The sequence below is a fragment of the Branchiostoma belcheri genome, unplaced genomic scaffold, assembly GCF_001625305.1.
Source record: "Branchiostoma belcheri isolate BF01 breed outbred unplaced genomic scaffold, Haploidv18h27 scaffold15, whole genome shotgun sequence".
In the NCBI taxonomy this organism is placed as follows: Eukaryota; Metazoa; Chordata; class Leptocardii; order Amphioxiformes; family Branchiostomatidae; genus Branchiostoma; species Branchiostoma belcheri.
The window spans coordinates 3641405-3656701 of record NW_017802935.1 but is presented as its reverse complement, the minus strand read 5'-3'; the positions used below and the strand labels follow the sequence as shown (position 1 = coordinate 3656701).

Here is a 15297-nt window from a genome sequence, read left to right as displayed (position 1 = left end):
AGGTACAAACAATAGAAACAATACACTTTACTCTCACAGTACACACTTCAACTGCAAGATTTATCAAACCATAGGAAAAATGCACACTAAATAGGTTTGACACATTATGACACACACTTGAAATTAGTACTATCCAGTCTTTGATTAAATTGATGCTGGGGTCACTGACACAGGTGGGCAGCAGTAAGCTAGTCTTCACACCATGTTTCAAAGTGTCCAGCAGGTCCACACTGGCAAGGCTTCACTCTCTAATGTCCTTAAAGGGTGAAACTGGTGCTGGGAGAGTTCAGGCATACCTGATTCTTCAAAAGAGTCCTTGTCTGATGAAGAAGGGTTGTAGTGTACACTGTCCATCCCAGCCAGGTTACCCGACTGTTTCTCCTTCTTCCTCCTGGTGTTGGGTGAGACTTGTTCAGGGGTGTGTTTCCCTCGGAAGAAGGACAGCACACCTTTGGTGCCGGACACTTCAGGTGTGGAGTCCAGAGAGGCCGTGGTTGGCACTTTGTCTCCACCTTTGGTAGGTTTGGAGACTGGAGTAACACTGGATGAAGAACAAACAGATTATTGTCAAGTTGGAAATTTTTGCAGCAGTTTTATTTTAGCTGTTAGTGGTGTCAGTGGCGCAATGGTGAGAGTGTTGGACTTGGAACCAATAGGTCCCAGGTTCGATACTCACCATGCCAAGGAGATTTTGTGCCCTTGGGAAAGGCACTCTACACCATCTTCTTTTCCCTAATCTGTCTAAATGTGTGCCAAAACACACTACAGATTTGGTGCGCCAATGTGACAACATCTGCACATTTCCACTGCAAATTCATGACACTGGGAACATGTCTCACCTAACTTGTAGTGGATCCTTCTCTTCTGACGACTGCTTCTTGGCTTCCATTCTGTGACTCTCATAGTCCTTACAACTGAAGATAAAACAGGACAGAACGTTGATGATAGAAGGTCTACATACATAGTTTCATGGCTATATAACACAAACATAAAATCAATACGTGAACTACAAATTGGTTGCAAATGACAAACAACATTATATTACTACCATCTTCATGCAATTCCAATACATCTAATATATTTCATATCAAAGCAAAGCAGAATAATTATAAATTCATTACCTGAGGGCATATGCAATAATAGAGCTGGGTTCCTGGTCATACACAACAACTGGCACCTTCTCACAAACTGGCAGCAGGTAATGTTTGTCTGGGGAGCTGCAATATAACCATCAATCACTAGATTAAAATCATTTACCTGACACATTTTCAACAGATAATTATAATAGTGTGTGTGTAGCTTACAGTATGCCACAAAATAGAGACAAGAAACTGAAGATTTCCCGTATACGTGAAGTATTTAGACCTGTTACCAATTCTTTTTCATTTAATTTACTGATGGGAATTTCTCACTGATTCTGCACATATTCCACTGTCACTTCATCGCAGTCTGCAGGGACATCTTTTGGACCTCAAATTTGACACCAAAAACGAAAGTCCCATACTTGGAGGTAACAAGGTAATGAGAAATGGGAGACTTTTGGTATGATACTTACAACGCCATGGGGAGAGGCTGTAGACTGTAGCCTGGCAGGAGTTGTGCGATGAGTGTCTTCACAGTTCTCTTCTCCGAATCTGTTCAAAGGAATCAAATTTTCACCCTGCACTTTTGACTTTCTAAATACTTAACAAATGCCATAGTTAAATACAATTCAGATGTGGATTAATACATGTAAGTTTCATTCCGTTTAAATGCATTTTTCAATGACGAATGACAAATTTCCTGAATATGTTACCTTGAGTTGATTGTTTCCTTTTCCACGAGTTGGACCTTGACTCCTGCTCCCTGTTTTTCCTACACGGAACAGAGGAATTAGAAACAGAGCATAGTTGAAAAGGAAGAAGTTGCTTTCAGTTTACATGAATGGATTTTCTTATGGCTGGTGTAGCTCTCTGAGGTGAGCCACCCCTCAAGGATTTTGATGATCCCATCCACACTTATCAAAAAGAGTAGGGGTTCTTCAAGTCTGGTCTTATGCAACCTCTACTTACTGTACAAAACTGGTGTGTAACACAAGTGGTTTATGCAGTTACGTGAAACTAACAAACAACCAAACAAAATTAATCTCACCTGTCTTGTACAGCATCTACCTCCTCAGATGCATCTGCTAAAAAAAGATATCGTACAGTTGTATCATATACTGATCAATATAATTTTTGTTGAAACCTTCACAAGACTGAAACATCATTCAATTCAATAAACTACTAGGTACAAAGGTCCCATATTGCACCTTCAAACTGGCTGACTGTGTCCTCTGGAATGCTGCAAACTACAAAGCTGCCAGGGTCGGCACCCTGTAGGGCACTGGCATCACTGTTATCTTCTGACTGGGAGGAGTTGACCACAGCTGATGTGGACATGTCCGACTCATCTGGTGAATGAAAAACAAAAAACAGAGACATGGTGAGATGACCATACATACTGTAGACTCTGAGGTAATGTGACACAAGTAGCTTGAAAGTTTGTCTGTGTTGGTAGACGACATTCTGAAACTGGTTTGAACAGTTACTGTAATGTATTTTCCAACACAAGAAAAATTTGGGTAACTCCACCATTCAAATCTGTTTCATCAGTGTATGAAATTTAATAACCTCTTTTTACACTGCCAAATGTTTTATTCAGTCGACATTTTGGGTGACCATCTGTCACCTTCCTCAGGGCAATTTTGACTAGTTCACATTGCAAAGTACTTGGTTGTCTTAATTCAGTGACCAACCTGATGAAACTATTCACAGATGTTTCAGTGCATATACCAAATGCCTTCAATCAATCAATACATTAGTCTTTTTTGCTGAATGACAAGTAAAAACTGCTTTTAGATTAAAGCTTCTCACCTTCCTCAGCCTTGTAGTAATTTTCTGCTATCACCAGCGCATCTTCATCTATATTTCAATGGAGCAGCAAAACAAATAAATGTGAAGCAAATATGGCCGGCAACAAAAGCGCCCCCTAGCAGCAACTGTTGGCAATGCATACATGTATGTAGGTTCAAAAAGATGGCCAAGCAAACTTTGCTAGTTGCTACTGAGTAAAATCATTACGATGCCAAACAAAACATGATAAAGGAATTTATAATTACATGTATATATAGATCAGAAATAGAGCTAAATCTCTGCAGGAAAAATGTTTCACTTCTTAAGCTCGAATACTTATAACGTTTGGACTGAGTAAAAACTGATGGACATTTTTCATTTCATTTTCATTTCATTTCATTTATTTATCCAGGTGATACAAATCGCCTTGTCGGCATTTTTCAATGATACCTGGGGGGTAAACCCCAACATAGTAAAATACAAACAAAGTAACTGAGGATAAAATACAATAATAAATAAGAAGAAAATAATCACTATATACAAGTGGGCAATTAATCTTAAGGTAACATAAAGAATCCAACCAAACATCGAAAGGAATTTGCATATCAATGGAACTTATCTCACAAGCATAAATCAAACAAAATCATATTAACTGGTAAGGAAAATCATCGATAAGATCAACAATAAGATGGAATCCCTGACCAGTAGCAGACAGAAGGTCTTCCTGACTCCCTCTGGGGGTTTGTCCTGGTGTTTTTGGAGACGAGGTGTTGCTATGGTTGGCCTGCAAAGTAAAATAAACACAATTCTTTACAGAACCAGTCATTATAACTGAAAAAACTATGGCTGGTATAACTGACATTTTAAAGCAATATTAGGCCACACCAATTTAATTTGTTGGTTCTCGGATTTTTTCAGAAAAAATATGAAGCGACAGGGCGAAAAAAAATAAAAATAAAAACAGGTCTAGGCATCCTATCATAGCCCCAAATGCTACAATATGCAGCCATGAAGTCAACAAAAAAGACTGGGTTAAAATTTAAAGTATAAATTTTGAACTTTTAATCAAACCACTGCATTGATAGATGGAAAAAAACTGTAACAACTAGGAAGAAAAGGAATTTCCTCAACTGTTGGCGGCAAAATATGAGCATTTTTGAGTTGATTCAGAACCAGAATCTTTTTTTTTTTTTTTTGCAAATCAGAAAAAAATGAAGAGGCGAATCCGAGAACCAACAAATTAAATTGGTGTGGCCTTATGTAAGATTTTCACTATTTATGACAGTTCGGGAGTAAAAGATCAACATCATTGCTAAAAATACAGTGGACCTGGTGCAACTTATTCTCAACTTATAACGAGTAGTCGGAAAAGCGAAATAGAGACGCTAATATATTTGAAAGTGATTCAAAATGACAATCTAGATGAGAAAATTTCAATTACAACAGATGACAATGTGTACATCAAAGTTATCAAAAGTTGTAAAACTTACAAAGTCGACAGCCAGCTCTTTGCTCCTGAGGATGGGGCTTTTGGACTTCTTGTTCCTGTCCTGGTGAACAAAGTCCTGCAGCCTGGCGTTCCAAGTGGAGGAGGCTTCACTCAGCATACGCTTCAGGTTCACTATGGCATCCACCACATCCCACATCAACAGGGGGCCATCTGGAGCAGAATTCATGCTCTTAACCTTTAGTACACTAAAGGTCCTGCTTGGATACCAATTCTCGATTGGTTACAGGGTTAGCAGCAGGAATAAGATTAAATAACAAAACTTTACAGTACTGCGTGGCAAGAGTCTTATGTTTAACTTGTCAAATCATGCCATCCACATTCATTTGATGTCAGTACGTATCTCGTGCATTTTTGAGAAACCTCAAATTCGAATGTTTAAAAAAATTTGGAAATCCAGGAAAACAATTTCAAAGAGAAAATATATGCAGAATGATTCAATCTTAAGTCTAATGTTTTATGTTGTAACAGTAGCTTGATTTCTACTTTAGATTGCCCAAGAACTAGGTTTTTTCAGAATACATGTAAGAGATTATAGTGTCAACTTATACAAAACAGAAGATGTTTTTTTTACCAAAGGAAGTGGAGACATCTCCGTTCTCATCCTCCTGAAAGACTGACACAACTCGACTGTTCAGCTGCTCCAAACAGCGCTGGAAATGGCTGAACTCCATCTGGGGAGGCAGGGAACAAATAACATAATTTTATAAACAGCGACAGAAAATGATGGTGCTTGTTATTGTTATTCTAGTGCTTTCTTTATTCAAAAGACAGTAGCAATGACATCCCTAAAACTTTTTAAAAGTTGATCATCTTTTCTTCACTTTAATCGTCCTACTTAAATTCAACTTACATGCTTTGATCACAGTTTATGTAAGATATAGTAACAACAAAATCAGGTACACGTGTACGTGCACTAGATATAATTTTTGCCCACTACCAATTGGTACATAGAGCTTTAATGCACATATATGGTTGCTGTTGAAAACATGGGCACCTCTAACTGTGCTTCATCTAACTTAGCACTGAGAGTACACAGTCTAATTCTATACATGTACCTCCTCCTGTGCCTGGAGAGAGCCGATCTGTTCCTCTCGTTCATGTGAAAAGGAGTCGACTTTGAGAGCCATGATGCGATCTATGCTGTCCTTGATGGCTGTATACAGCTTCTGACCTCTGAGACAGAGAGAAAATACATTGTACACAGCAAATTAATCATCTGTTATTTTCAGTTGGACACTTCACAGTCTTGAAATCATGGCAGAACACAGTATGTGACATACTGCAACACCACTCAAGAAAATTAAAAAAAAATTGTAAGCTCACTTTTGTAAGCAAGGTCTTTTCGTTCGTCTGAAATTATAGCACAATATGCAACATACTTTCTGCTTTAAGCAAATAAATTATGAAGGAATAGAAGATATAAGAATTAAAGGCTGTAGCTCACTTTTCAGCAAGATCTTTGATCTGGTCAAAGAATGTGTCGGGGTCGTGTCCCTTCTCCTGGATAGCCACCAGCATTGGGGGCAGGGCGATCTCATACAGGGTTACTAGATGGTACCTGGGGGGTCCAAAAAGATTTCATCACATTGGGAACATTCTGCATCACTGAGAGTATACCATACTATTAGGTGTTATTTTGCTGGTTTTTACATTTATGTACATCCCCAATCTTAGTCAAAATTTAGGCCTTTCAGTGAAGAGCATCTCTTAAACATTCTCTAAACCCATTCATACTTATGATTAGAATTGACCATGTTGAGCTCTGAAAAGGCAATAGAAACCTTGTCCATGACTCACTGTAAGGAAGCCACAGAGTGTCTGTAGGCAAAACACTGGATGTGGTCCAGGTGGTGGGAGTGTGCGCAGTTCTGCATGGCGGCGCGGCGCGTGTACCGGCTACCCTGGAAACGCAGCTCCAGGTACTTGGCAAATGACATGGACCAGGACTCCACCGACATGGGCACGATGGGCGTCACCTGGGATATACAAGGGATATGGTACAAGTTCAATGTTTTTTTTACCCTACTCTCTCAAATGACAGGCTACTGATAGATGACAGGCTGGTAAGATTAGCAATATTGCACATGTCAATACAAAAGCTTGTAGGATACATGGAGCATGAAACTAATACTGCAACAGTGAAAAAATAACCACAGATAGAAAAATGAAAAGTAATGGCTGTCAAAATCAATAGCTTTTGGTTATGTGACCTTCCCTATCCTACCCTTTCTGTTAATTCTATAAATACTGTACAATAATCCAATGCACTCTTCAGAATTCAAAATTTGTTCAATTTTGTAGGAAATGTCAATTTCTGGTTGGCACTACTGCTCTGAAAAGTCATCCCTTTCCAAAATAGACTCTACATCAAACAGAAAAATACAACCACTGTACACACATATTTGCATTACACGTACACAGCACAAAGTGGCTTACCTGTTTACATATGGCACAGATGCTCCAGAGCAGTATGTTATTGTGCTGACCAGGGATGGGACTGGCCAGTGTCTGCATGGTGATCTCAATACTGGCCTGTCCGTGGACAAACCTGCGCACATGTTCCACCATGGGGGTGTCACACGTCTCGCTGGGACACTGGTACACTGAGCGGAAACAGTACCGCTCCAGGAACGCACCAAGGGTGATGTCGTTCTTCCCGTAGAAGTCCATGGTCACAACCCTTCAGCGTGATGAAGGAAATTGTGTAAATGTATATGGAGTATGTCCAATTACATGTATGCGAATGTTGAAGCACAACTGATCTTACTAAAGTATCAATCAATCAAAAAATCAATCTGTATTCAACTCAACTGATAGCAAAATGTTGACATCTTATGACTAAGGAAAATAGCGCTATCATATAGTGCATGCCACAAAAATGAATTTCTAAATGTACAGCCATGTACAAATGTACATACATGTACCTTAAATGAAGTTATGACAAACTCTCTATCCTATTTACTGCTACAAGTTTATTTGTTAAGTGCAACTAAAATATCCATGGCAAGCAAAAACATAATGTCCTCCATAACAATATTTCTTTCTACAGCTTTTGACACAGACTACCAACACACCAAAGATCATAAATATCCATCCACAACTTTTCAAGTTATACTATTCATAGACACACTCACAGACAGACACATGAATAAGGTAAAATGTAATAAACTCACCATGGGCTGACACAGGGGTTGGGAGCATTGGCTGATGCTGAAGAGAAGCTACTGAAGAGAACTGAAATGTGCTGGTGATTCCTGGGGTCCATACAGTCCACCTAGAGACATAGGAATAACCATGGCAGGTCAGCTACTAGTATCTGCATATAAATGTAAGGAATAACTGAATCTACTGTAACTAGAGTGGCTAAAACCCCAAGCAGTGAGTTCAGTAGACCCACCATGCAATGAAGACACCATCATTCAGATTCCACACTTTCTAATCATGCTCTACACCAAAACTAAACAAGATTGTGGATGTTTTCTTGGCAGTACGACCACAGAGTTAGGCAGGAACCCCAAGAACCATGCTCCTCACCACTCTAAATAAAGTGTTGACTACTAGTAACTCTCCCATCTACAAAATGTCAGTGCATCAATGTGAACTCTGTACAGTTGCAGTTAGCCTGGCAAGTTAGCTGTGAACATGCAAGGCAAAACTTCCCATGCTGCTACATGTTACATTTTGTAGTATGTTCACCTCAGTCTGATTGGGTAAAGTCATGTCTGACAGGGCCTGGTGATCCCCCAGGACAACCCAGGACTCCTGGAACAAACATACATTTGTACCCACACAGATATGGCTCATATACAACTAGAAAGGTAACATTTGCAAAGCAAATGCATAATGTTTATCTTCGCATGTGGACTGCTCTGTTAATTCTTACTCAAGCACATTCATATATTTGGTGACAGCAGTCTAAATCCCTCCTTATATTAAATCGCAACATGACGTAACCCAGCACCAGTTACCATGGTGACAGACATCTGGTTCAGGTCATTGACCTTTGTTTGGAGAAGTAGAAGAGGAAACAGAGCAAGAACAATTATGTTTTCCTTCGGTAAACATAATTATGGCTCATATATAATTATAGTATTACAGTTTTCTTTATGTTCTTTGCCTAATACATGTGTATACATATATGTAAAGGTTCCCAATTCTAGTACTGTAAAACCTGTACAAGTGACCTCCTCTACATAAGCTATGATGATGATAAGGACTACCAGCCCTGGCCAATGTGATCACTTTTTGGTGGTCCCTTATATAATTTTTCCCATTGACACAAGCATCCAGTATCGTGTCTAAAGTGACCACCTGTTCACATATACATGGACCAAATAGTCTCGTTCCCCTGGGTGGTCTTCTTGAGCAGTTTTGACTGTTGTATCATGATGTGAAATGTAGTCATTGAAGCTCCACATTTTACTGGTACTAGCTTTGTTTAGTGTCACATTAAACTCATGTTATCTTAAGTTACCAATACATGTTGCACTATACCATTAGGTACAACAAACATTACACATTGATACATATCAAGTCTTTAAGTTCCTAAGTAAACACAGCATGTATCTAGCAGGCACCTAGTAATGTTGACTCAACACGGAAAAAGACAATTCACCTTTGGAATCATTCATACACCAATAAGAAGAAAATTACGAACCAAACGTTTCTGCTCCCACACCACAGCTGATCCAGTGCTGGTGTTACTGGCCAAGCTGACCACATCAAGGCTTTGTTCATAGCTCCTTGCTTCTTTCCTCTTGCCATTCTTTAAACCATTCTTCCTCTTTCCTTGCTTCTTGTTTTCTTGCAGCCTGCCGCCAAGTGCACGGAACTCAGCGAGAAGTGACGCTGTCTGTTGGTTGGTGATCGGGTCTTTGAGCGGTCCACTTAGGAAGGCGTGGGGTGGAACGATGTTGACGCCTGACGTTGAATATCTACTGTTGAAATGGAGAGAGTTCTCTTTCCCTCGCATGGGTTCAAGTTCGTAGAGTTTCGAGCGTTCCCGCTCGAGTTGTTTCTCACGCTCTGGAGTGAGTTCAAACCGGCCCGACCAGAAGACCTGGATTGGGAAGTACTTCCTCAGGACACAGCGGTTGCCTTCATCCGTTAACAGGTACGGCATGTCGTGTCGTAGGAACGGTGACGTACACAGTTTGCGCTTTGACGCCTCGGCCTCGAACTGAGAAATAAGGGAGGAAAGCTGCGTCTCTGTGTCTCCGATTTCGACATAGCTCGCCGAGCGCCAGTTCCGCTGCAGCGGATGTGCGAAATCGGCTTGGATGTTTGTCTCCATGGGCGATTCCTCCTCCGGGCTTCCTACTACAACTTCTTTCAAAGGCATCTTTGCGTGCTTCTCTTTCTCGGAGGATTTTTCTTCCTTATCCTGCCCCTTTGCAGCATGTTTGTCCCTGTGTTTGCTGCGCTCGGTGATTGCTGAGTGGGGAGGGCTGCCTTTTACGTCTGGCTGGGCAGGGGGCATGGCAAACTCGTCCATCAGGAAAGAGATCTCCAGGCGAGAATGGTAACACATGTACACCATGAACTGCATTATCTGCTTCACCTAGAGGGGAAAAGGCAAGGAAGTGGGGTATCAGTAAATGCCAGTGACTAAACATATTCAGGAAAGTCTTATGATTACATCTCATATACAAGATGCTAGGGATACACACACGTTGCCACACTGGTACAAATGTGGTGGTAGCATAGGTAGCAACACAATAATGTATGGAGCTTGTCCAAAGTTCAGTGTTTGGCAAATCTTTACAGTATTTGTAAGAACAATATTAATGTTGGCATCATGGACAAGATATACCTTAAAACAAGGCTCTTGTTAGAACAGTGTGGGTAAAGACTGACCTTAGTGAGTTCAATATCAGACCCTCCCCTCAGCACAACAGTACAGCCCAGGTGTGAGGCACATCCTTCAAAGAACATCAGTGTCTTGTTGTCACCTGAAAAATATGGAGGGAAATATCAAGCTTATTGTAGTTAGTAGAAATTTTCCATGTTATCATACCTTTATCAAGGAAAAGGAACAGTCACATTCGTGGAGTTCAGTTCTATCTTTTTAAGGATGTACCATGAGGTAAGACTGTCACACAGCCCTCCTACATTGGGTATTAAATTCAAAAGTTCTCGCTCTAAGTTCTAAGTAGATCTGAACCTTTACCTGAGTGCATGAGGTGGTTTTGTAGGTAGAACCTGTGACAGAAGCCAAGTGTGGGCTTGGCCACCTGGTCAATGGATGGGATCAAGTCAGCCTGGGTACATCGAGCAATCCTGTCCATTACCTCCTACAAAACAAACAAACAAACAAGTCAACAACAAACATACAAACGACTCACACTTTTCTTCAAGTCCTGAAACGTCTTGTCTTCAATCGGTGTCATGTATATTTTTAACTGTTTGTTTCTTAAACAAACTGGTTGTTTGGTTGTTTTTTATTAGTATAAATCAGGGGGAGTCGTGTGGTGTAACAACAGAGTGTTCGGCTTGGAACCAAGAGGACCCGGGTTCGACCATATCATGTCACCATTCTTGTGCCCCTGGGAAAGGCACTTAACACTACCTTCCTGGATGGAGGCCTGGCAAACCCCATCTCGTGTTAGCCACAAAAAGGCAGCAGAATCTTCAGCTAGTTGAAGGCAGCTGCCTTAAAAATGAAAGAAGAAAAAAAGAGAAGAAGAAGAGACTTACAGGTTTGACATTGAGTACCAGAGTGATGCCAGCCTCCAGGAGTAGGTCCTGAGCGATACGAGACACGGTTTTCTCCACCAGCAGTATGTCAGGCCGGGGGTTCAGGGACGTGATACGAGCAACACAGTTCTTCAGGTACTCTCTCTCCTACAAAACAAAGAAACACTTGGGTGAGCGTGTACTGTAAATCCCGATAATCATTTTTCTGCGGTACTTTTATATTCACGGTTTATGCAGTCACTTCTTTTATACTGTGAACTTATCATTACCATGAACATAATCTGCCGACTTTCTTTTTGCTGCACCTGATGCCACCATGAATGTATAGTTCTGTGAACATGTCCATTTTCCTCAGACTGCAAACTTTTGCTACTGCAAACATAAAGTGATTTACAGTACTGTGGATCTAGATGGCAGTTAGATTACTAATACCTACCCAAATGACTACCTTAGCATGTTGATACCGTGAACATATACATGTAGTTCTGTGAACATGTCCACTTTCCTCAGACTGCTAACTTTTGCTACTGCGAACATAAAGTGATTTAAAGTACACTGTGGATCTAGGTGGCAGTTAGATTACTAATACCTACCCAAACAGCTACCTTATCATGTTGATGGTTAAGTTCTTACCTGTAAGACTATAGGATCTATGGAGGCGAGTCTGTTCTCTGAGCGCTGGTGATCGATCCATCCCTTCACCATCAGGATACGGGGGTTCAGGATGTGGTGGGACATCTAACAGAGCAATAGGAAATAAAGAAATACAATTTTTTTTCTAGTCATGACATTTTGCACAAACATACCAATTCAAAAATTCTGCTAAATGTAAATCTGTCATTATAGTAAATAGTAAAAGAAATGCTCTTACCTTCTTGTGTGCAATGTTTTTAGTACACACAACTCCATTGACAAAGCAGCAATCTGACCGATGGCCACCAGGGATCTGTAGTCAGAAATAACACAACTCTTTAGAATGATTATCGGCACTGTAAATTTTATCAAATGAAGAATATCAAATATTCTTTGTAAGATGCATCCAATGAGGATTTAGACATTCAACACTTTCAACACGCCATTCAGCAAATGCATAATGTTTACCTTTGTATATGGTCTGCTCTGTTGATTCTCACTCACATTCACATACTAGACTAGTAAGTATATGGTGACAGGAGTCTAAATTCCTCCTACTATAAAATGGCAACATTATGCAACCCAACACCAGTTACCATGGTGACAGACGGTCTGGTTCCGGTCATTGACCAGGTCAGTGTTTGGAATTGAAGAAGAAGAAACTGAGCAAAGACTATGTTTTCCTTCGGTAAACATAATAATGAACTATGAATGATGTGACCTTCTTGAACTTGACGTATTGCCTGATGTCCATGTTGTCGTTCTCGTGCCTGACGTCAGGGCGGACCGTCTCACTGATCTGTCGCACCAGAGGCATGATGATGTCACTCCACCACAGGGACAGGTACTCCTCGTGGAGCAGCTGCTTTATAAACGCCACAGTGTGCTGGTCATGGGCAGAACTGTACAAAACACAGGCGAAATTCTTACCTTGTAGCAAAACTGTCATGCCTTCAAATATCAGAGTTATCAACCAAGAATTGAGCTGTTCAAAATTCTTATTTCCCAAGAACTATTGTAGACTGGAACTCGTTGCCACCAAGCACAGTTGGGGCATTATCACTAGAAAGCTTTAAACAACTCCTGCAATTAAATGTGTAAAAATTGAGAGTAACAAGTCATTCGGTGTGATATAGCGAGCTGCTACCGTGCCGAGTGCCTGCAAAGCTGGTGTGTTACGCCGAAGGGCGGTTATACCGGCTATACTGATACAGATACGGAAATTTACAGTAGCTTGCACGTTTGGCTACAACAGATGTCGGGATTCAAACCCCTAACCTTTTGGTCCAGAGGAAGGGTCGCTAACCACTGGAAAAACTGGAAAATGGATGCTACATCATGGGAGAGAATATGCTCTGCATATCATTGATTTTAACTAATAAAACAGTATGCTGACCAGAGTCGTTTCATGGCCAGTCTCTCCCCATTCTCCTCGCGGAGTGAGTCACACATCTGCCAGCCACGGGGAGCCTCCACTTCATAAGGGGAGGGGGTCTCCTTACCCAGGAACAAGGCATCTGGAACACAACATACATGTACATGTCAAAAACTACAAATGCCATTTACATTTTCTTTAGGTTCGTGTAGTAGTAGTACTGTAGTACATGTATGTATATGTGACATATACATTGTTGTAGTACTGAAAGAAGCCTGGTATCACAGACAACCAAAGATACATGTATCTTTCTCTGAGTTTTTCTATATGGCAAACTGCTAAGAATTTCGGATTCTTAGTTAGAATCATTCCTGAAAATATATTGGTAATTTTTCTGTTTTCTTAGACTGACATGAAAAATGTGGTTAGCATATTTCCCATGTCTGCAGTTTTTCCAATACTTGATTGAATACTCTTAACAAAATAGCAAGGAGGAAGTTAATTAAGCAAACAATGATTTCTATCAGAAATAAATGAAAACACAACATATATGTTGAGTTCTTTGTGTATTGAAAACCATTTTATATTATATAATACAACAATCTTTATAATGTTGCTGCAAATGTACACTTTGACAGTTGTTAGTTACATATCAGCCTTGTCAGCCACCAGCAACCCTGCATCAGAAGTGGAAAAGACCCTTGGAATCTTTGCCAACGAAGCCAAGCCAGTTACAGTATTTATAGCAGTATAATATCAAAAGGACACTTTTGACATTGCCATGAAGAAGAGTTTAGCTATTTCATTGTGACAGAAGTGTTAACACAGGACAGCACTGCTAATCTAGGGCACATTTTCACCAGGTATGTGTTACCTTTTGGAAGTTTTATAACTGCCTTTGGAAGAATCACAATAATGGGTTGGGGAGAATCTGAACACATGAATCACAAGAAAAGGGAAACAAAAGAACCATCAATTTGTTACCAGTTCCACAAACAGTTTCAAAATGATTATTGTCTACAAGATATCATTTCATGTTTCCTTTATTGCCCTTTAGACAAATGTCAGATTGAATAAAAGTCAACATATTAAGTAGAAAGAATATCAATATTTTATCTGTCTTACTGTTGGTGAATATTTACTGTTCTTTAGTTATACTGACTTGTGCTTTGGTGAATATTATTTAAGAAAAGTAAAGTAACCAACCTTTGAGTAGGTCGTCCCCAAGACTTGACTGTGATGAGTCCAGGTTTGAGTCCTGGGAGTTCACACTCACTGCGGAGTTAATAAACTAAACAGGTTAAGATAACAGTCTGGAGGTTACAGTTTAAGATATAAACAGTACAAAATGTATATGTCACAAACACATGGTGACAAGTCTTTAAACTATTAGACTTGTAGCTGTTCACAGAAAATACAACCATTTCAGCTGTGATACATGTAATTACTTTTGTCCACATGATTCAATTTAAATAAACAAGACTTACTGGTAAGTCTACTTATGCACTTCAAGGAGTCAAGTGGCCTTACCATGAACCCATAGGACTTAATATGATGAAACATTAGTGGTTTTAGTATGTGCTCACACATTGTAAGTGTAATTACATTTAATTTTAGTGAAATATAAGAAATGTGACATCTCTACATCCTGTCTTTAATATCCAATCATCAGTAAAGAAAAAAAGTTGATCTCTTTTTTTTCCTATGCAATGCACATACAGTGTAATTCTGTTGTCACTATTGTTTGGGAACTTGTAGGAGGGATTGTAAAAAAAAGAAAGAAAGAAAGAAAGAAAGAAAATGCAACCAGGATTTGTAGAGATGTCACATCTTCAATCATGGTTAAGACATGGATATTTTTCCAGAGAGTTAATCAAATAGACCAGTATTAGCCAATAGACATGTTCAAACTTTCACAGACCACAAAACTGTGTCACATTTGTCAACATTCAAACATGTTCTAAGATACATTGAAATGTGTTCAAATGTACTCCTTCAAATATTGACTTATATGTGACACCAGCACTTTTGCAGTCTGTGATTATAGTGTGAAAGCTCAAACTTGTCTATAGTTGTTGACAAACTAGGCAAACCTACCGTACTTTCCAGATAGGGTTGGGAAGACTGATATGTACAAGTCCTTGTCTTTGATTAGCAACATGAAAAACAACATTCAAGATTCTTGATTTGGTTGAATTGCAGAGGATGTC

The 15297-nt window shown here is 39.8% G+C and overlaps 1 protein-coding gene across 10 annotated transcripts in view; it reads right to left on the bottom strand.

Moving 5' to 3' along the window:
• LOC109465397 (1-phosphatidylinositol 3-phosphate 5-kinase-like) overlaps positions 1-15297 on the bottom strand; it is a 31945-nt gene that overhangs the window by 5779 nt on the left and 10869 nt on the right. For 6 of the 10 annotated variants that reach the window (XM_019762615.1, XM_019762612.1, XM_019762613.1 and 3 more), the window contains 27 exons: positions 15185-15232; positions 14294-14362; positions 13109-13229; positions 12434-12614; positions 11951-12025; positions 11713-11817; positions 11080-11226; positions 10553-10676; positions 10240-10334; positions 9041-9943; positions 8080-8145; positions 7557-7657; positions 6820-7063; positions 6181-6359; positions 5828-5941; positions 5439-5556; positions 4955-5054; positions 4364-4533; positions 3576-3657; positions 2895-2942; positions 2291-2431; positions 2131-2167; positions 1796-1854; positions 1556-1634; positions 1122-1217; positions 840-914; positions 297-541 (listed from right to left, as the gene is read on the bottom strand). In XM_019762615.1, the coding sequence (XP_019618174.1) occupies positions 297-541; positions 840-914; positions 1122-1217; positions 1556-1634; positions 1796-1854; positions 2131-2167; positions 2291-2431; positions 2895-2942; positions 3576-3657; positions 4364-4533; positions 4955-5054; positions 5439-5556; positions 5828-5941; positions 6181-6359; positions 6820-7063; positions 7557-7657; positions 8080-8145; positions 9041-9943; positions 10240-10334; positions 10553-10676; positions 11080-11226; positions 11713-11817; positions 11951-12025; positions 12434-12614; positions 13109-13229; positions 14294-14362; positions 15185-15232 (3822 nt within the window). The remainder of the gene's footprint in view (positions 1-296; positions 542-839; positions 915-1121; positions 1218-1555; positions 1635-1795; positions 1855-2130; positions 2168-2290; positions 2432-2894; positions 2943-3575; positions 3658-4363; positions 4534-4954; positions 5055-5438; positions 5557-5827; positions 5942-6180; positions 6360-6819; positions 7064-7556; positions 7658-8079; positions 8146-9040; positions 9944-10239; positions 10335-10552; positions 10677-11079; positions 11227-11712; positions 11818-11950; positions 12026-12433; positions 12615-13108; positions 13230-14293; positions 14363-15184; positions 15233-15297) is intronic. The other 4 variants (XM_019762614.1, XM_019762617.1, XM_019762616.1 and 1 more) reach the window with 4 other exon arrangements.